Consider the following 22,128-nt stretch of genomic DNA (forward strand, 5'->3'; position numbering starts at 1 on the left):
TTTAAAATGGTATTTTAAAAGTAACTCACCAGTACATTTTCATTATAGAAAACTCAAAACGTGTAGAACTATGTTTCCCTTCACGCACTCCTAGAACTCTTTTCTTTCCTCATAGGTAACCACTGTCAATGGTTTGGTGAAAGAGAATGGAGACTTTTTTTTTTTAAAGTATTGTTTATTTACTGGACCTGGGGCAGATTAGATACACAACCAATTTTAAATTTACATCTTTTAACTCAATTTTGAAGTGTTTTCACACACACATGCACACAAATTGGCATGCAACAGTTGTCCTAAGGTAAAACACAGTCACCTTAAACTGTTGCAAGTATTTTCACCCAAGGTTGAAAAATTGTTTATCCTGAACATGAAAACCTGTAACAAATTTAAATTAATTATATAAAACTCGTTACTTGTAGTTTTCCCCTTGCAAAGATCCAAAAATAATGTACAAGTAGCTAATCTACATCAGTCACAACATAATCCTGGATCATCCCCACACCAAAACTAGATGCTCCTTTAATTTTAAACCCATCATCAGAGGCCAAGAGAAAGTCATTTCGTTTTATACAAAACAAAATTCACATGTGCCAAAAAAGAAAGACCCAAGAAAAACAGAAACAAACACCCTAGTACTGACAGTAATGTTCAGTACGCTAATTAAACAGTGGCCAAAATGCCACTGATCAAAAATAAAATAGTGGCTGTATATCACTGCAAAGAAATCCAAGAGGCTTTTAACCCTTTGGCATCAGAAATCCAGATTTTTCCAATTATGTGAGTGCGCACCTCCTCCATGCCAAGAGTATAGAAAGTGGATGAGCCAGCATAGAAAGAAAAAGAACCACCGTTCACTGCAACACCCAGAGAATGGGCTTTAATAGAGACTTCTTACAAGGTTAGGCAGAAACCAAAGAATGGTTATTAGCTGCTTGTGTCAACAATTTTAAGTGGAGGTGATTGAGTTCTAAGGTTCAAAGTAAAACTTTAAAGGGGAAAAAGGTTGTTGGTTTAAGTCTTATCTTTAAAGCAAAAACAAGATAGACAAAGTATAAAAGTACCAACCTGGTAGCATCCTCTAAGTCACAGAGCTCTGCCATTAGGCTGGACAGAAAATGTCAAGGTTCAGATTGTTGTTTCTCATAAGGACTCAACAAAATGAATCTTTAATGACTTGAACTGCAGGATAAGGGATCCCAAGAATGCAGTCATTTTAGTAAAGTGCTATCAGTAAAGTACTATCCTGAACAAACTGCATTTTATTATGAAAACAAAAGGAAAGAAGATATAATACGGACTATGCACCTATATTCCACTTACAGTGTTTGAGTTCTGGAAGGACCTGTATAATGGAGGAAGAATTCAAATATGAAATCATGCCAATCACATGTCAAATTTCACTATAACTTTCCTAAAAAAGTGTTTTCCCCCAGTATCTGTTAATCACAAAGAAACAGAAGCTGTGAATGTACAGTTTAGAAAATAAAAACATAGAAACTAATGACATTATTATGACCAAGACATTTGGTAAACAGTGAATTATGAGTTTGGGATCATCAGCAAAAGGCTTTTAAAACAACCCTCCGGACTTCAAAAAATCTCTTCAGATAGTAGATCTGTCCCAGTGTCATGGCAACTAGAACAAGAGCTTCAAAGAAGGGCCAAAGGACCACTCTGCTGTTTGTGTTGTCATTGACTGCTCTGTGTATTCTCCCCCGAACTTCCATGTATTCCTGTTCACGCTTTACAGCTGTCATCGCCACTGCGAGCTCATTAATCATTTCTTCTAGCTTGTTCTGGTGAGCTTCTCTTGCCATGTCTTGTTGTTTGGGGGCCTCCCCAATATCAATGGTGAACATCACTGTCTTTGGAGTCATGGTGGACATCCTATTGCTAAAACAAAACTTATGCGTTCCATCCATGTGAGCAGCAAATGTGTATTTCCCACTGGACTCCCGGTCTCCTTTATAAATTCCTTTATTATCAGGCCCTGTAATCTCCACGACGACGTCCAGGAAGCCGCCCTCTGCCACCTTGAAGATGAGGCCCATCTTGGTGCCCGAGGTGACCCGCTCGAAGAAGCACTCCTCGGCATGCTCATCGATGCTGACGAAGTAGCCCGAGGCCGTGGCCAGGAGGGCGGCCCGGAGCACCAGCAGCTCAGCGAGTGTCACCATGGTGGGGCTGGAACAGAAGCCAGGACTGGGACTGCGGCCTCCAGAGCCGCCGTCGCTGCCGCCACCGCTGTCGTCTCAGCTGCCGCCACCTCCGACACTTATTCTTTAGTGGGCTCAGGCTTTCAGTTTTGCAAAATGAAAAAAGTTCTGGAGATAGGTTTTGGTCATCTGTCTTACCCCATCCCCTGGCAAAAACCATTCTACTTTCTGTCTCTATGAACTTGACATACCTCATATAAATGGAATCATACAGTATTTATCCTTTTGTGACTTATTTCACTTAGCATAATGTCTTTGTGGTTCATCTATGTTACACAGCATGTGTCAGAATTGCCTTACTTTTTAAGGCTGAATAATATTCCCTTGTGTATATTTACCACGTGATAGATTTCCACTCATCTGTGGATGGATGCTTGGGTTGCTTCCACCTTTGGCTGTTGTGAATAAAGCTGCTGTGAATATGGGTGTACAAATATCTGTCTGACTCCCTGCTTTCAGTTCTTTTGGGTATACCCAGAAGTGGAATTGCTCAATCATATTGTACTTCTATATTTAATATTTTGAGGAACTGTTTTCCATGGTGGTTGAACCATTATTTTGTATTTCCGTCAGCTGTTCACAAGAGTTCCAATTTCTTCACATCCTGACCAACACTTGTTATTTTATCTTATTTTTTAAATAATGGCCAACCTAATGAGTGTGAAGTGGTATCTCCTTGTGGTTTTGATTTGCATTTCCCTAATGATCAGTGATGTTGAGCATGTTTTTGTGTGCTTATTGGCATTTGTATATCCTCTTTGGAAAAAAGTCTATTCAAGTCCTTTGCCCATTTTTAAATTGGGTTCCTTTTTGTTGTCATTGTTTTTGAGTTGTAGGAATTCTTTATATGTTCTGGATATTAACCAGAACATATCTGATATGTGATTTACAAATATTTTCTCCCATTCCATGTGTTGCCTTTTCACTGTATTGATAGTACCCTTTGATATGCAAAAGCTTAATTTTGATGTAGTCCAATTTATTTATTTTTTTCATTTGTTGCCTATGCTTTTGAAGTCATGTTCAAGAAATCATTGTCCATATAATTGTTTTTTAACTTGCTTTTTTCATTAATCAATATATATGTTGGCAGTCTTTCCACATCAAGTAATGTGGCTTCCACCAGTCAGAATGGCCATCATCAAAAAAATCTACAGACAATAAATGCTGGAGCGGGTGTGGAGAAAAGGGAACCCTCTTGCACTGTTGGTGGGAATGTAAATTGATAACAGCCACTGTGAAGAACAGTATGGACGTTCCTTAAAAAACTAAAAATAGAACTACCACATGACCCAGCAATCCCACTACGGGGCATACACCCTGAGAAAACCATAGTTCAAAAAGAGTCATGCACCACAATGTTCACTGCAGCTCTGTTTACAATAGCCAGGACATGGAAGCAACCTAAGTGTCCATCGACAGATGAATGGATAAAGAAGATGTGACACATATATACAATGGAATATTACTCAGCCATAAAAAGAAACGAAATTGAGTTATTTGTAGTGAGGTGGATGGACCTAGAGTCTGTCATACAGAGTGAAGTAAGTCATAAAGAGAAAAACAAATACTGTATGCTAGCACATATATATGGAATCTAAAAAAAAAAAAAAAAAAAGGTTCTGAAGAACCTAGGGGCAAGACAGGAATAAAGATGCAGATGTAGAGTGGACTTGAGGACATGGGGAGGGGGAAGGGTAAGCTGGGATGAAGTGAGAGGGTGGCATGGACATATATACACTACCAAATGTAAAATAGATAGCTAGTGGGAAGCAGCCGCATAGCACAGAGAGGTCAGCTTGGTGCTTTGTGACCACCTAGAGGGGTGGGATAGGGAGGGTGGGAGGGATACGCAAGAGGGAGGGGATATGGGGATATATGTATATGTAGAGCTGATTCACTTTGTTATACAGCAGCAACTAACACACCCTTGTAAAGCAATTATACTCCAATAAAGATGTTAAAAAAAAATGTGGCTTCTTATCATTACTTTTATCAGTTGTAGAGTATTCCTTAGTATGGATATACCATTGTTTATTTAACCCCTCCCCAAATGGTGGATATTTAAATAGTGTTCATTGCTTTTTTTTTTATGTATGTATGTTAAAAACAAACAGAAAATCCAGAAAGGATATTTCTCAAAGTGTTAGAAGTGATGATCTCTGGAAATAGTTTCATTTTGTCTGGTATGCTTTTTTGCATTTTCTAGTTTTCAATAATAAAGAGGTATTTTTATTTAATAAAACTTATGAACAAGTCAGCAAACATAGTGACATCCTTTGATCCAACAATTTCACCCCAGAGGCTCTCAAAACAAATTGTTCTCTGTAAGTTAAACAAACAAAACACAACATCTGCTTGAAGTAATTCATATTGTTGATAATGTACTAATATCATTTAATAATACACTTAATGATCAAATAGGGGACTGGGGCATAGAATTTCATATGCCCTTAGATTATTATGTGGCAATGAAAATTAATTTCAAAATGTGTAACGGCATGAAAAAAAGTCTACAGGGACCAGGATTTCCACTAGGTAATTGTCTAGGCCAGGTATTATCGAAATTTTTTGGTGCAGGACCAGATAGTAAATATATTAGGCTTTGTGAGCCATATTGTCTTTGTTACAAATACTCACCTCTGCCTTTGTAGGGCAAAAGCAGCCTCAGATGAATGGGTATGACCTGAGGGCCCTAGTTTGTGGACTCACTCAAGTAGACCAGTGCATTTATTTAAACTTTTCTTTAATGTTTTTAAAAAAGTATTTAAATGAAATTATGTGATTAGTATTAATATGCCTTATACACAGTAGCTGCTTTCCAAAGATTTCTTGACTGAAGATGGAAATGAAATCTAGTTAAGAATACTTTACAGACGCTCCCAGTTTTGAGTTGCTTATTTTGATGGCCCTTTAGTGCACAAGTTTTATTACATTTGTCTTGTGTTCTTTCTTAGGGGAAGAAAATGTAATTGCTGTTCCTTTGGGAAGTCGAAGTGTGAGAATTACAGTGAAAGGACCTGCACATCTCTGTAAGTAGAATTTAATCTTAACATGTTTTTCTTTCCTGAAAAATTATTTAGCCAAAAAAATTATATATTTCTTTGTGTTAACGGGTAGGTAGATGAACTTCTACCAGTCTGAAATAGTCTATATCACTAGGGAATGATCTATGACCCTGAATTTTTTAGTTCTCATGCCCTAGTGGGAAATTAATCTCCTCATGGGAGAGGAAATCAAGTTATATGTGAAATAAACTATTTTTTATGTGGAGAGTAAACTAGGAGTCTAGAGTCTTCTGGAGATCTTAGCAGTTTTGGGGTAAAAAATAACAAAACGAAATTTAAAACACAGAGCTGTATCAGTGAATATAGCTGACAAGTACACGCTCCGTTGCCAGCGTATCACAACCTCAGGTCTAGGGGGCACTGAAAGTAAACACTGGTTTCCCAGAATACTAAGAGTCTGAAACAATAGAGGATTGAAATTGTATTGTTTCTTTGGCCAAAGTCACATGGCATCTTTCTGTCTTAGCTTTTCTGGTCTCTTAGGACCCAAAGGAACTAGAAATACCAAAGTTTGTCTGCTTCTCTCCCAAGGTTTCCTGTGGCCATAGGCAGGACTTTCTTAGTCTTTTTCCCAGGAAAATGAGTTTTTGCCAAGACTGAGCCCCTGGCCTTGAAGAAGCTTACTGTGTTCAGCTCTATCTTTCTGTAAAAAGTACGAAACACTATTTGTAACTTTTAAAGCCACACAAATCAAGGTCTACCGGATTAAAATGTGACATATTTTGCCATTTTTTTTCTGAGCCACCATTCTTAGATTTTCAAATCGTAAAACTTTCTCAGGGACACAAGCATTTTTGGTAGCTTTTAAATGTGTTTGTCCATGTGTGTTATATGTGTTTGTATATTTTGGCTGTAGTACCGATAGTCTAACCAGAAATGTCGTTTGAGAAAAGTTTATATCAAAATGTTTAAGGTCACCAAGGGTATAGATTAAAATCTTGGAAAAAGAAAGAAATTCTTTAGTAAATTATGACCTAAATTAGGGAAGCAAGAGAATATCTTTAGGGCAATGAGGGTGAACAATTACTGGAAAGTCTTTTTCAACCCTTACTTTATTACATGAATTATGACTAGAAGAATGTGACTGATGTATTTAACTAAAATATTGAAATGTTTATAGCCATATAATGGTCAGTTCACTCAAGGCTTTCTCTACAATGAAGCATCAAAACATTTTTTAGGCTTCTTTTTAAAATGGCTTAAGGCCCACAGCTCTTGATGAGAGTGAATCTTCATCCTTGTAAATGCAAACTTGATGTTTGAGAACAGGTGAAAATCATTTAGATCCAAATTTTGTGAATTATTTGAGTGATCACATTGTAAAGTAGCATCCTGGATTCAAAACTGTGAAGTGCTGGACATTCATAGCAGCATAATTCATAATAGCCATAATGTGAAAACAGCCCAGATGTCCGTTAACTGATGAATGGATAAATAAAATGGGCATATGTGGAATATTATTTGTCTCTAACAAAGAATGAAGTACTGACACATGCTACAATAGACATGATCCTCGAAAACATTATGCTAAGTGAAAGAAGCCAGTCACAAAAGGCCACATATTTTATGATTGTCTTTATATAAAGTGTCCAGAGTAAAGCAAATCTAAGGAGACAGAAAGTAGATTGGTGGTTGCCTAGGGCTGGGGTGAGTTGGGTTGGTGGCAGGTCTGGGGTTGTTAACGGATATGGGGTTTCTTTGGGGGGTGGCAAAAATGTTCTAAACTTAGATTGTGGTTATGGTTTCCCAATTCTGTGACTGTGCTGAAGCCATGAAACTACATTTTAAATGGGTGAATTTTATGGCATATCAAAAAGATGTTTTAAAAAATAAAAAAAATTGCAGTGACTGGGCCTGATTTTCTCGTGATACTACAGACAATTCTTTAACATTCAGCTCTAAAAAGAGTTTTATAAGCTCTAAAAACAGAATAAGTACACAGTAAACAGGTTAGGTAAAGATGAATACTTTGAGGTAGAATATTCATTTACATACATATATGTTCTGGCATATTAAACATAACTTTATACTCAAGACTGGCATGGTTCCAAGAACAGAGCTCAAATATATTCCCTTTTCTCCAAAAGTGACAGATCTGTTGCTTGGAATATATCTCCTTCTGAACAATCTCAAAATTGGCTCTAGAAGTGTTTCTGAAAGTTACCCTTCTCTGCCAGTGAATAGAATGAACTGGCTTCATTTACAAAGGATTTAGTTACCATTTCTGAACACCTAAATATAGAAGCGGCTTTATTTTCTTGATTTACACAAGTGTTTTCTTTATTTTTTATTCAAAGATATATTCCTGAAATTAAACTCACTTTGCAGTAATAAATCGTTCTTTTCAAGATCCATATTAACTGCCACCCTCCAAAAGGCTGCATCGTTAAGAACTGAGAACACCCAGTAGCGTACTGTTAGTCTCTTTGCTGTGGAATGGAATTTAATTACAGAATGTCCATCTTGCATATCGCCTAGAGGTGTTTAAATACTGAATTTCTAGTCCTTTTGCAAGCTTGGCTTCAGCATTATATCAAACACACAGCTCCAGATTTCCCTAAAATTTCAAAAATGGAAACAATAAGAGGGTTCCTGCAAAAGAGATTTTATTGTAGCAAAACTTAAGCATTAAATGTGTTTTGACTAGCAATAAACTCGAGAAGCCAAGATGCCATAAACTGAAAACCTCCTTTATCAATTGTAAGAATTGGGATTTTTTTGGTTCTCTAAGTGCGGTCTGACGACCATATGTAGAGATGTATTAATATAAACATGAACCCTGAACATAATGACTAATCAAAGGAAATGAATACTGAATAAAGTATGCATACACTATAATATACAACTCGAAGCATAAGTTTGATGTATTTATAACCAAGTCAGCTGTGCTAAATGCTCATTACATGTTTACCTAACAATACTTTTGTGGCCTTCTTAGAATTTAAGGAGACCTCTTGGGATGATTAGCATGACCCTGTCTCTTTTGAAAGAAGCCTGGACGGATACTTCTCAGGGAAAGCCCTTCAACTAGAAGCAGTTAGCAGCATTCACCATTTTTCTAGTCATTTCTTTTAAAAATAACAAGTGTGGATCAAAATATTTAAAGGTACCATGGTAGACTTGAGTTGTGAAGGTTTGGGGATTTAAGAGGGTCTTGATTTCTGATCCTATTTTTTTTTGTATGTGATTTTATTTATTCTCACAACAACGCTAACTTCATTTTTCAGATTAAGCAACAAAGATGAGGGGATTTCCAATATATTTCTTTGTTGAGCCAGCTAATAAATGCCAAAGCTTGTTTGTATCATTTCTTTTTTAGATTCCGCATATAAACAATATCATACGATGTTTCTCTTTTATCTCTTTGAGGATACAGATCATCTCTTCCTTGGCTCTTTGCCACCTCCATCATTTTAAGCCTGAAGAGGAGAAAAAAGGCAGCAGTGGGTAGCAGGAAAGGAGGCTCTTACCCTCTGCCTTTCACAGTGGTGGGGCTGTTTATAGATTTCTTGGGGTCTCCACCCAGCACTGTCTGTCTTGCTATAGAAACCGCAGAGGGTCTGTGGAAGCTCAGAGAATTGAAGGGCTGTGTGTGCAGCTCTCATGAGCTGTGAATTGCACATTACAACACAGGGCTGCAGTACACACATGGGGTGCTAGACACTAATAAAAACTTTAAAAACGTATCCATAAGTCAACACATCATCTGAATTGTTGATTTTCAAAGACTCCTTTTCTGCCAATTTAAGAGGCACAGGCGCTAAGGAGAAGCAAGTTTACCACCGATAAAAATGACAACTTTTAAAGAGCAACACTGACCTCCACTTCACTGTGAATTCATCACAGGGGCTTTGTTAATCCAAACTATCAGAATCGTTTGCATCCATAAACCTTAAAAAGGTGGCTTCATCAAATCGCTTCCCTTGTCTTTATTGACCACCCACTTCTGACTCAAGTTACACAGTTGAGGTCAGAGCACCTGCTTTTGACCTCCTATGTATGCAGCCAGGGTTTGTGACCCAGAGAGTGGGAAGCCTTTTGAAATAATTGATATAAAGATATTTTATGAGAACTGGAGAAGAGTGGTTTGGGTAATTCACATGCACTTGAAAACTGGTTTTGCTCCTGTGTTCTCACATCCTTGCCACTAAAGATCTTGGACACCTTTGAAGTAATAGAATAGACTCAACGTCAAAAAACAAAACATCAAAACCAAGCTAACAGGTTTAAAAGATGGATGTCACACTGGTCTTCCCTTCCCCCCAGATCGCATTTCCAGATTCTGACACCCCCCCGCCATAACTCTGCAGCCAGATGAAACTTGGAGAGCTTTGATCCAGAAGGTTAGCGCAGTGGTAAAACAATCACAGCCATCGAATCCATTGCACTCTATTTGAATTTAATCAAGTCGCTTCAGGCTAAGTCTCGGTCTAGAAGCAGTGTTTTGCATGCCTTCTTCTTTGCGTGGATGGAACTTGTCCAGCTTCATTTTGTGTTTTGATATTACCTGAATGCTCATGATTTTTCCTCCTTTACTTTTAGAGGGCCGATTCATCCAGGGTGGATCCCTCTTACTATCTCCAGTTTCCCATCTCGTTTTTACTGACAGTTCACTTTCTAACACTCTGTTTTATATCTTCATTGGAACTAGGAAATGAATTTAATCTCACACTTTCCAAAAATCTACTGCGGTCATGGAGATCAGGGCCAAAGTGGTAGGGGTTTTGTGTGCCTGAGAGTACCCAGCATTATTCTTTGACTGCTAATGACTCCTGCAGATCAAGGAGCTCATGTCCAGCCTTTGAATTTTCCCAGAAAAGTTCCCAGCCTGCCTGTCAGGGATAATCAGGGATGTCTCCTAATGCCTGTTATGCAATCTGCCCAGGGCGCTTGAATTCCTGCAGCTGCTCCGGTGGCAGAGAGAAATCGGCAAAGGATCACCACCGAAGCACAGCACATGTGGACTGCAGCTTCATAAAAGCCAGATCATTTTGTTGTGTTTTTATCAGCTTTTTAAGTTTGAGACGGAATGGAGTTCTGGTTCTGTTGTGTCCTTTGTTCGAGATGGTTAAAGAACCATTGAATACCAGTGAGTCAAGCGTAGGTTTCTGAGGAGCAGAGGACCTGGGAGATTGTCTGCTCTGACTCCTCGTTTTAGAAATAAGGCAATGAAAACCCAAGGCAGTGAGTTAGGAATAGATCTGGAGCCAGAAATGCAGGTGGACCAGGTCCACTAAGAATGGTGACATTTACAAAATGAAAGAAAAAAAAAGAGAAGGGAAAGAAAGAAATCACTGAAATAAGGTAGAAGTGGTATTTTGGTTAAACCGTCGGCATTGTTCTGTAAGAGATCTAAAAGCACTACTGTTCCTTTAAAAGCTAATGTGAATAAAGAGGTGACACATGAGAGAGATCTTTGTGGTGATGGAATAGTTCTGTATTTTGGTTGTGGTCACGTGTGACAAAATGGCATAGGACTCTATGCACACGTTGTACCAATGTCTGTTTCTTGGTTTTGATATTGTATTATAGTTGGGTAAGATGTAACCATTCCATTGGGTAAAACTGGATGAAAGGTACACACGACCTCTTTACTGTTCTTGCAACTTCCTGTGAATCTACAATTATTTCAAAATAAAAAAAAAGATTTAAGCAAATTTAGAGTTTATTGTGATTTTGTCTAAATAAAAGTCTAGGCTTACTATCTGAATGGGTGAGAAAATGAGTAACATCGCTTTATTTTAAGTAATAGCTACATCATGAAAAAATATAAAGAAAGAGATGTTTTCTTCTTCCCCTTATTATAGAAATGACTCCAAGGAGTTGAGCAGACCTAACTGGACCTAGCACTCTTGTTTGCTTCTTTTTATAGATAACTAAGAAGCTTATATATTTATTCTACCTATTTGAATCAATGTTTGTAAACTGAGTGGATGTATTGATATTGTGTCGATATCAGATGCTATTACTTGTAGTAAAATATCTTTTGGAATAAAATGCTTTTAAGATATTCTGTCACTGAAACTTTATTTTTAAATTTTAGTCATTGAATCAAAAACACTGCAAGGAAGCAAAGGAGAGCACAGCTTTAACAGCCCTGGAGCTTTTGTTGTAGAAAATACAACAGTTGAATTTCAGAGGGGCTCCGAGAGGCAAACCTTTAAGATTCCAGGACCTCTGATGGCTGATTTCATCTTCAAGGTAGGATGAGCCTCTTCATAAATGTCATGCATCTGGGGCCCCGCACATCTTGAATTTTAAAAAGAACACGTTTGTTTAGTAGGCAGCCAGTGACTTTTTATACAGGGCATGTGTCATTAATATTTTCACCTTGACAGTCAGTTCTTAAAAACTGTTCATCTCTCTAAAGTAGTTTCTGTTCCCCAACCCCAATAGTTAAGAAACAAGCTTCACTTTTATAGGGGAATGATTGTTTTTGCATGTATAACCTCTAGTTGCTGTGTTCAGTTTTAAACCTCCAGATGGATTTCGGTGAAAATGGTCAGTGGTTAAATGCTCCATGTCTTAAACCACGACTGTGCTATTGCTGTCCTTGCAAAGGGGAGCAGAGAAGACAGAGGCCCCCTTCCTTAACCCCCTTCCCTGTTTCCTCAGCAATGTCTCATAATGAGCCCTTGTCCGGACACCTGTCACGAGGTCCCCTCACAAGAATTCTTCTTCCCTTGTAACCACGACTCTGTGTTTCCTCTCTTGGGTACATCGGGGGCATCTTCCTTCACTCAGAGGATATGAAATGTAGTGGCCAATATATTTCCAAGGTGACACAATCTGAAATTCTTCTGATAAAACTATAAATACCTAAGATGTGCAAAAAAGGGCATTTCAGTGGGTGATTTTGTCCTATCCCTTTTTGGAAACTTCAAGATAGAAAGGGAAGAAAGAAAAGAGCTCTAATTGCCAGGGATTTCTTTACCTGTGAAAAGACCCAGTGCCTTCAAAAGAACTGTCTGTGTTCCACATTAATTTGTCAAAGAGTGTTTCATTGAGACATCGGTTGTGCCAGCAGAGAAATACATTTGGAATTAGATGAGAGTTGCAAACTGACGTCCTATTTACCTGCAGTGTGACCAGCCAAGGGTCGGTCTGGGTGGAGTTGTTGTTTTGAATCTTTGGGTTTTAAATGGTCAACCTTGAAAAAAACAAGAGATTATAATATTAAAATACCAGTATTTTTTCCTGCTTCTTTTTAAAAATGGGAAGATCTGACAACTAGCTTGCATGTTGCCATAGTGATAATTGGCTGCAGCTGGGTAACAGCAGCCTTTTTATTAGGGCACACATCCTCATTTGCCAGGGTCCACACCAGGCCCTAATGTGTTCCTGACATTGAAGGTGTAAGTGTCAGTTGCCGTTCGCAGACATTTAAGTTGCCATTCCTGGACATGACTTGCCATTCCTAGACATTGAAATGACTTCTGTGTCAGACCCTCGAAGTGTCAACCCAATGTAATTCTTTGACAGTAGCTTTGTGAAAGGCTTTTGGGGAAGCCAGCTGTCATCTCTCTTTCCTTCTATTCTCTCTCATCCATTGTTATACATAAATTCTGGGCTTGGTTTGCTTCTCTTAGGGTTTTCCCATTTGATGCTCAAGTGATAAAACACACACACACACACACACACACAACCTTTTTTAAAATTGTCTTCTCATTCCTACTCAGAAGATCTGTATTCTTCTCACGTCAATTTGGAGATATCTGACCAAGTAGGAGACATTAGTACAGTGATGGGATGGGACAAATAGCCACAAAGGTTAAAATTTTAAGATATTGTTTGGTGAAAGTATTAGCATGGAAAATGTACTGTTTATTGATCCCATGCATCAAAACACATATACAGGGGGCTTCCCTGGTGGTGCAGTGGTTGAGAATCTGCCTGCCAATGCAGGGGACACGGGTTCGAGCCCTCATCTGGGAAGATCCCACATGTCGCGGAGCAACTGGGCCCATGAGCCGCAATTACTGAGCCTGCGTGTCTGGAGCCTGTGCTCCATGACAAGAGAGGCCGCGATAGTGAGAGGCCCGCGCACCGCGATGAAGAGTGGCCCCCGCTTGCCACAACTAGAGAAAGCCCTCGCACAGAAACGAAGACCCAACACAGCCAAAAATAAATAAATAAATAAATAAATAAATAAATAAATAAATAAATACATAAATAAATACATAAATAAATACATAAATAAATAAAATTTTAAAAAACATATACACATAAACTGTTTACTTCTACAAGTTATGTGTACACACACACATATGTATATGAATATGTGTGTGTATACATTTTTTTTTAATTTGAGAGGATACATTCCAAACTGAAAACACTGAGGAAACAATGGCTATTTTAGAGGGGATTGGTGCTTTGGGGGAGTGATCTTAGTTTTACTTATAATATTTTAATACTTAAAATAATTCTTAAAAAAAGAATACAGTCATATATCACATGTGTGATTAAAAATTACTTTACACCTTCTTGCCCCAATTATATATTCACCTCTTAATAGAATGCATTTTAGCAGCATGTTGCCACTGTCTGAATTTGTACTCAGCCTTCTATTTTCCTGTCTCGGAGTTCTAGTTTTCTCAGATTTAATAAACAATTCCGGGCTTTAACTTCAATTTCTGGAAAGGTTTTGATCTCCCTTGACTGGAAAGGTTTTCTTTTTAAAAGAAAAAAAATATATATATATATATTTATTTATCAAAGAGGGTGTTACACGCAGCTGTCGGACTCATGCATAAATAGAACCTCATTTTCGTGCCTACAGCCATTTTCTTTCATGAACATGGTGTGCTCGGTGGGAGAGAAATTGGCAAAATCAGAGACACTCTGATGAAGCAAGAATGACTCTGATGGTTTTCCCTGCCTTATAAGCTTGTCCAAATATTGTGGGTTTCTAGGAAATATCCTTTTCCATTAGTTACTTTTTTTTTTTTTTCCTCAGAGCACTGTAGTATTACCCAGCCTGTGTTGTTACTAAGATAAGGAACTCTGCTTCTATTCATCTCTGCTTGGCCCAGGATGCAATCAAGGGATTGCTGTCCTTTGAGTGGAAGGTTAAAAGTGTGTGTTAGGTCCCTGATGATGGTCAGCCATGTATTTCATTGTATCGCTTTCCATTCCAATCAACCAAGAGCAGCTGAATTTTAAAAAAGGAAGACCTGGCTTCAACCTGAGAGAGAATGTGAAAACCAGCTCTGTCCCCGAGTGCTAATTTCGCTCAGCCATGGGTGCACTGAGATATAAAGGCACCCTCTTTTATACTGTTCCTAGATTAGACCTCATTTCATGGACTTTTAATAAATGGACTGTTGAAAACGACTATATTCTGACGTAGAGAGTAAAATATGAAGGCATCCATGGGATGTTAGAGTCTTTTGTGGTTATTGTGCGGATTCTGAAATCTGGCAACTCACTGCACCAGTGAGACAAAATTTCTTTTTTCTACTTTTTCAGAAGTTATATTTTCATGAATGGACCATTCTTGAAAAGTGCACTTTTTCTTCTTCCCAATGGGTTTCTCACTATACATTCTTATTTTCCTGAATGATCTGTTTCTCATGGATGACTCTTGTTACTGTGTTACCGAGTCACGGGTATTTTGCATGAGAGCCCCTGAAGTATTATTTTGCTTCTGCAATATGTGCATGTTGCCACCAGGGAGCAGTAGAGAATCTTGAGCCAGTGGTTGATGCTGTATGCTTTGTTGATTGGGCTGTAAGAGGCACTATCCATTCAGTGAGAATTTACTGAATATCTGTGAGTACTGATATACTGTACTGATATACTTGTGCATATCAATTTTCAGTATATGCTTATGAGAATAATCTAGTAAAATAAACTTAAATGGCTTTGAGAAAGACATCTGTTTCTGTGGTTAAGTATTTTAATTATTGCTGGTGGCTTTTCCCCTCTTTAAAAAACATGTCCATCTTCAAGGAAAAAAAAAGTTTCTCTTCCTCATGGTCTGAAATCTTCCTCTTTCTCCCATTTGGATACTTTGTGTTTCTGTAGGAAAATGTTTTCTGATTTCTTTTCCCATTAGTTTTCAGCTAGGCAAGCCTCTGTCTCTGGTTTCCTACAAACACAGCTCCAGATATTTTGTATATTTTCTACCTACAAAGTCTTTCTTTTCTTTCTGGGAAGTTATGATAGCATATCTAACTTATCCAGGGCCGAGAGGATTTGAAACTGCCTGTTTTCCTCTCTCTCAAAGAGAAGATTTCAGCCTTGCAATGTGATGCAGACGCTGGCTAAATTCATATGTTCACAGGTGTTTCAAAACACAGCAAGGCACAGTTTTTAGAGTCTGTGCATGTGTTCGTTTCCTGAGGCTACTGTAACAAAGCACCATAAACTGGGTGGCTTAAACAACAGATGTTTTTGTCTCACAGTACTGGAGGCTAGAACTCTAAAATCAAGGTGAGGGCAGGTCTGGTTCCTTGTAAGGGCTGTGAGGGACAATTTGTTTCGTGCCTCTCTCCTAGCCTCTTGGATCCTCAGGTTTTCTCCCTTTGTCTTCACACCACCTTCCCTCTGTGCATGTCCACCTCTGAGCCCAAATTTCCCCTTTACATAAGCATGCCAGTCATACTGGGTTGGACCCACCTTAATGACCTCATCTTAACTTGACTAGATCTGCAAAGACCCTATTTCCAGATAAGATCATATTCTGAGGTTCTGAGAGTTAGGACTTCAACATATGTTTTTGGGGATGAATACAATTCAGCCCATAACAGTGTCTAACAGAAAAGAAAATTTACCTATTTCATCATGCCTCCCAATCAGAATTCCACCTCATTTTAAGCATTTGCCATGAATCACAAAGGTAGAAACTGTTGAAATATTACATGATAGTTACTGTAATGTAACTGATGCTATATTTTACTTTATTTATTTATTTACTTATGCTATTTATTTACTTTATTTTAAACTGATGCTTATACACAGAATGTGGTCTGTTGAGGGAAATTTCTTGGTTAAAGCAGTTCAAATACTGTTCTAGTAGTTACTGTAATTCACAGCTAAATTATTGGTGTAATATATACACAAATATGAAAAAAAGAGTTTTACAGAAAAATCTATTCCATAAATTTTGGAAATTATTTAGAAGTGGCCAAGTAAGGCAGTTGAGTTTGAATTCATTTTCTTACCATTGTTATAAAATCATTTTCCTAACCAAACAGGAGTAGTATACACTTGTAAATGTTAATGTACATTTCCCTTTTGCCATTCTGTACTTGACCATCTCCCTTGTCGGTGGACCTATTCACCCTGGGGGTTTGAAAGTAGTGGTTAATGATTGGGCTGTTGTTAGCAAGACTGCAAAGAGCATTCACGTTCAACTTTTGATTATTAAGGTAGGATTTTCTTTTTTTTTTTTTAGTTTAGACTTTTGTCTTGAACGTCAGGCTTATGGAAAGAGATAAGCCTTCTACAAACTGTTTTAGTTCCCATACCATTTCAAGGACCAAGGTTGGGGGACTAAATCAAAGTGTTTCTTCTGCAATACAGAGGATGCCTGTACCCCCAGTAAGGCTGAGCTGTGGGCTTAGCGTCCTCAGCGCCCTACACTCAGGAGGAGCATCCATTGTAGGGGGACCCCAGCCAGGATGCGGAGAGTCGGCTTCCTCTGCCTCAGGGCATTGTGGGTAAAAGAAGGAAACTGGGGACAGGATGGAGGAAACAAGGCAATGAGACGTGGATCATGACAGCAGTCACTCTGCAGAGCAGGGAAGCGTATTAAGTAGGTTTCAAAGCTAAAGGCAGAGGAGGAGATTTGCTTCACTTTTCATTCAGAACCCAAGAGGAAAATGCCTCCTAGCGTGGCCATCTCCATCCGCCACTGGGGGAAGCTACCTTGGAATGAAATTGGCATGAGTGCCGTGAAATGTTTAGTCACAGGTTGCGTCTGAGTTCAGCTCCCCGGAGTCTCCCTCAGCTCCTGTGTGGCATGGAAGGTATCTAGAAAATTCCATGTACTCTTGGCTGGCCAGCCTTGACATGGTGGGGGCAAAATGACCCTGCAGCGGAGGGGTAAATATAGAGTGACCAGACATCCTAGTTTGTTCAGAAAAGACCCAGTTTCCACCTGCAGCCCTGACTTAATTCTTAGAAACTCCTCCTTTCATCCTCAGAAACGTCCTGGCTTGGACAATAAAGCTTCTGGTCTCCTTGGTAAGGGGCTGTGAGCCAGGCCAGGGACTGGGGAGGAGTCCCAGCCACACCACCGAGAAACTGAGCGCAAGAGTAACGTGGACTGGGCAGGGCAACGGAGGAGCCCACCCACCCTGGCTGGGGAAGAACACAGCTGAGTTCACAGCCACTGAGGCTCCCTGTGGGCCTCCCAGTGGCCAGAGGGACAAGGGACACAGCTGTGGGCCCAAGGACAGGATGAGGACCTCCAGGCATGGATCCGAGGCCTCTTTCCTTTCCCGCCTCTGTGAGGTCCTACATCAAAGACCACCATAGAGGAGATCGGTCTGGATGAGGGCACAGCAGAAAGCCTGGATGCTTCCCCACCGGAAACAGCGGTACCTAAAGAGAACTCTTTAAATGAGTGAACCAGACTGACCTCCTAGGATTGAACTCCATTTAAGCTGTTTTCCCCTCCCTCCCTTGTCAGGAGGGGGCTTGTGAAGAAGATCAGAGCAGTAATAAGGAAAGAAGCTGCATCTTTGCGATTGTCTTCATAGAGTATGAGCACTTGTTGTGACTCTACTGCCTGGTCACAAAACACAAAAGCAAAAACAAAATCTTGGGGGAGAAAAAGTTCCCTGCAGATTTAATAACTTCATTTTTCTAAAGTTTGTAGCATTGGAGGAAGGGGCATTATTATTTAATTTGTAGTTTTTATTTACTTTGAAGAAAGAATCCTTTATCTCCCATTTTGCCTGTTTTGCTCTCTAAAATAATACGATATAATGCCAGCCTTCTTGGAATTGAAGAACAAATATCCAAATATGACTCCTTCCTGGAGTTTGGATGAAAATTCTCTTAAAATAGTCAGAAATTCTCAGTGGTAGTAACAGGGACTTTTTCCAAGGAAGAATGATAATACTGCATCATGTTTTAATGACATTTAAAGATATTATAATATTAATAGACCTCTAAACAATTGCATTGTCTTTTAAAATGACAATGTGGAGAACTAGAATTGAAGTTTCATCAGTATTATAAATTTAAGCGACGAGTAGTGCGTAGCTTGAGGAAAATATATGGATTGATTGATTTTTTTTTCAGAATTGTGTTATTACCAAAAAAAAAAAAAGAAGGAGAGAGGACCTGAATAGACAGTTTTCCAAAGAAGACATACAAATAGCCAACAGGTACATGAAAAGGTGCCCAACATCATTAATCATCAGGGAAATGCAAATCAAAACCACAATGAGCTATCACCTCACACCTGTTAGCATGGCTATTATCAAAAAGACAAGAGAAAACAAGTGTTGGTGAGAATATGGAAAAAACGGACCCCTGTGCACTATTGGTGGGAATGTAAATTGGTGCAGCCACTATGAAGAACAGTATGGAGGTTCCTTAAAAAATTAAAAATAGAGTTACCCTATGATCTAGTAATTCTACTTCTGGGAATATATCTGAAGGAAACAAAATCACTGTGACAAAAAGATATCTGCATCCCCATGTTCACTGCAACATTATTTACAATAGCCAAAACATGGAAACAGCCTAAGTGTCCATCAATGGATGAATGGATAAAGAAGATGTGGTACATATATATATACAACTTTTTTATATGTACATATACACACACACAGGAATATTATTCAGCCATAAAAATAAGGAAATTCTACCATTTGCAGCAACATGGATGGACCTATGAGGGAATTATGCTAAGTGAAATAAGTCAGAGAAAGACAAATACTGTGTGATTTCACTTACATGTGGAATCTAAAAAAAATCGAAACTCACAGGTACAGAGAACAGATTGGTGGTTGCCAGAGGCAGGAAGAGGGTGAAATGGGTGAAGGGGGTCAAAAGGTACAGATTTCCGGTTACAAGATAAATAAGTTCTGGAGATGTAATGTATAGTACAGTGACTAAAGTTAACAATACTCTATTGTATATTTGAAAGTTGCAAAGAGAGTTATCTGAGACACCTGTGGGAAGAAGGAACCTTGGAACAAAATTAAGCCTCTGGCAGAAAGGGAAAGGGAAATGGATATTGGTAAGCAAGTAAATGCATCTGCAACAATAAGGATTATTTCTTTCTGTAAAACATCTGGGTTTAATGCCTTTTCTTTCCCTCCCTCCCTCCCTCCTTTCCTCCCTCCTTCCCGTCCTTCCTTCCTTCTTTTATTCTATTTCTTTTTGGTGGTAATGAACAAGACTTAGAAAACCATTTCAGTACCTCTTAGGTTTATTGATTTATTTAGGGTTCTATTTCTGAGTCAATCTTGCAATTTATTATTTTCTCGAAAAGTGTCCAATTCATCTAATTTTTCAAACTTAACTTTTCAAAAGTAATCATAGCATTCCTTTATCACTAAAAACAAACAAAACAACAACAACAATAGACTCAACAGTTCCTACGTCTCTTTCATTCCTAAACTTGTTCACTGGCTCCTTGTCTAATTTTTGTTTTGTTCAAACCATCCAAAGATTTGTCTCTGAGACATTTAAGAACTAGATTCGAGGCTTGGTAACTCTCAGAGTTCATTAAAAAATTCTATTTATGTAAATTTTAATTTTTGTTTCCTTTATCTTTACATGGTTTTATTTTGGTGTTGTGTTTTTAACTTCTAGAGCTAAATTCTTAATTCATTTTATTTTCAATTTTTGTTCTCCATTAAATGTATTTAGGGCTATCAGTTTCCCCATACAGAAGTTCTTAATTTTGTTGTGGTGTGGGTTGTTAATTTTAAACTTTATGTGTAAGCTATTTGTATCCTGGCTAAAAAATCTTTGCCTTATTTAGGATCAAAAATATTCACGTATGTTTTTGTCTGGAAATCTTACTGTTCTACCTTTCATACTAAGAGCTATAATCCAACTAGAATTGATACTTGTGTATGTTGTGAAGTGGAAGCAATATCTTTTTCACATGGCTATGCAATTGACCCAAAACCATTAGGTGAAAAGACAGTCCCTTCCCCATTTCTCTTAAATCCCAAACTATATATGTGTGGGTCTATTTCTGCACTCTGTTCTGTTTCATTGAACTATTTGCACCAATACCATTGTGACTTAATTACTGTAGCATTAAAATAAGTCTTGATATCTGGTAGTGTAAGTACTTCAGCTTTGTTCTTGAAGATTATCTCTGATATTCTTGACTCCTTCCATTTCCATATCAATTTTGAAATATGCTTCTAAATTTTTATAAAATTCTGCTGATTTTGATTGGAATTACATTGAATTTGTAGGTCAAATTGGAGAAAATTGACTTTCCAATATCAAGTCTTCCAATCCATAAATATGGTATATTCATCCCTTTGTTTAGTTCTTTTAAAATTCTTCTCAATAATGTTTATAATTTTCAGTGTATATGATTTGCATATCTTTTGTTAAATTAATTCCCAAATGTTTGTTATTTTGATGTTATTGTAAATGTTTTAAAACTTTTTTCTGTTTGTTTTCTGCTGGAGTATGAAAATCTAATTGATTTTTGTATGTTGACATTATATTCTCACTATATTCACTTGCTAATACTAATAGTTTGTGTATTCTCTTGGATTATGTACATACACAGTTATGACACCTGCAAATGATGAGTTCTGTTTCTTCTTTCCAATTATTCTATGCTTTTAAACATTTTTCTTGCTATATTCCGTTACTTAGGACATCTAGTAAAATGCTGAATAGAAATAGTGATGGCAGCTATGCTTCTCATGCTTCTCACTTTCAGGACAAAGATCTCTATAATTCCCCAGCTGTGTATGATGTTTTCTATAAATTTCTTGTAGAAGTTTTTATCTGATGAAATAAATTTTTTCCTAGTTTGCATCATTAATGTATATAAGCATGGAATTTTATTAGATGCCTTTTTGCATTTTTTGAAGTGATCAAATTTTTTTTTTCCTTTTAATATAGTGAATTACATTGATTTTCAGATGTTAAACCAATCTTACCTTCCTTTAATAAACCTCACTTGGTCATTATTATTTTTTATTAGAATTTATTATTAGTATTTACTTGTAAGTATTTATTTTATTATTAATCAAAAGGATTATCCTTTTATATATCACGAAGTATGATTTTTTTAATTTCAATTTTATTTTATTTATTTTCTACATACAGCAGGTTCTTATTAGTTATTTTTTAAAATAAATATTAATGTATATATGTCAATCCCAATCTCCCAATTCATACCACCACCACACACACCACCCCCCACTGCCCTCGCTTTCCCCTCTTGGTGGCCATACGTTTTTTCTCTACATCTGTGTCTCTATTTCTGCCTTGCAAACCAGTTCATCTATACCATTTGTCTAGATTCCAAATATATGCGTTAATATACGATATTTGTTTTCTCTTTCTCACTAACTTCACTCTGTATGACAATCTCTAGGTCCATCCACATCTCTACAAATGACCCAATTTTGTTCCTTTTTATGGCAGAGTAATATTCCATTGTGTATAGGTGCCACATCTTCTTTATCCATTTGTCTGTTGATGGGCATTTAGGTTGCTTCCATGACCTGGCTATTGTAAATAGTGCTGCAGTGAACATTGGAGTGCATGTGTCTTTTTGAATTATGGTTTTCTCTGGGTATATGCCCAGTAGTGGGATTGCTGGGTCATATGGTAATTTTACTTTAGTTTTTTAAGGAACCTCCATACTGTTCTTCATAGTGGCAGTGTCAATTTAC

The 22,128-nt window shown here is 37.8% G+C and overlaps 1 protein-coding gene, 1 long non-coding RNA gene and 1 pseudogene across 10 annotated transcripts in view; 1 reads left to right on the forward strand and 2 right to left on the reverse strand.

The window, feature by feature from the left end:
• LOC309654491 (endophilin-A3) overlaps positions 1–22,128 on the forward strand; it is a 661,335-nt gene that overhangs the window by 465,985 nt on the left and 173,222 nt on the right. For all 8 annotated transcript variants that reach the window (XR_014260293.1, XM_082448506.1, XM_082448508.1 and 5 more), the window contains 2 exons: positions 5,174–5,248; positions 11,328–11,485. Coding sequence is in view for 7 of the 8 variants with exons in the window: in XM_082448506.1 (XP_082304632.1) it covers positions 5,174–5,248; positions 11,328–11,485 (233 nt within the window). In the remaining variant the exon portion in view is untranslated. The remainder of the gene's footprint in view (positions 1–5,173; positions 5,249–11,327; positions 11,486–22,128) is intronic.
• The window catches only part of LOC309654607, a 535,162-nt gene that overhangs the window by 427,692 nt on the left and 85,342 nt on the right, over positions 1–22,128 (reverse strand). The gene's annotated exons all lie outside the window — the stretch shown is intronic.
• Positions 371–3,861, reverse strand: LOC309654577 (transmembrane emp24 domain-containing protein 2 pseudogene; annotated as a pseudogene). The gene has a single exon. The product of its transcript is annotated as a transmembrane emp24 domain-containing protein 2 pseudogene (transcript).

Source organism: Balaenoptera physalus (genome assembly GCF_965194825.1).
Source record: "Balaenoptera physalus genome assembly, chromosome: 2".
Classification (NCBI taxonomy): domain Eukaryota; kingdom Metazoa; phylum Chordata; class Mammalia; order Artiodactyla; family Balaenopteridae; genus Balaenoptera; species Balaenoptera physalus.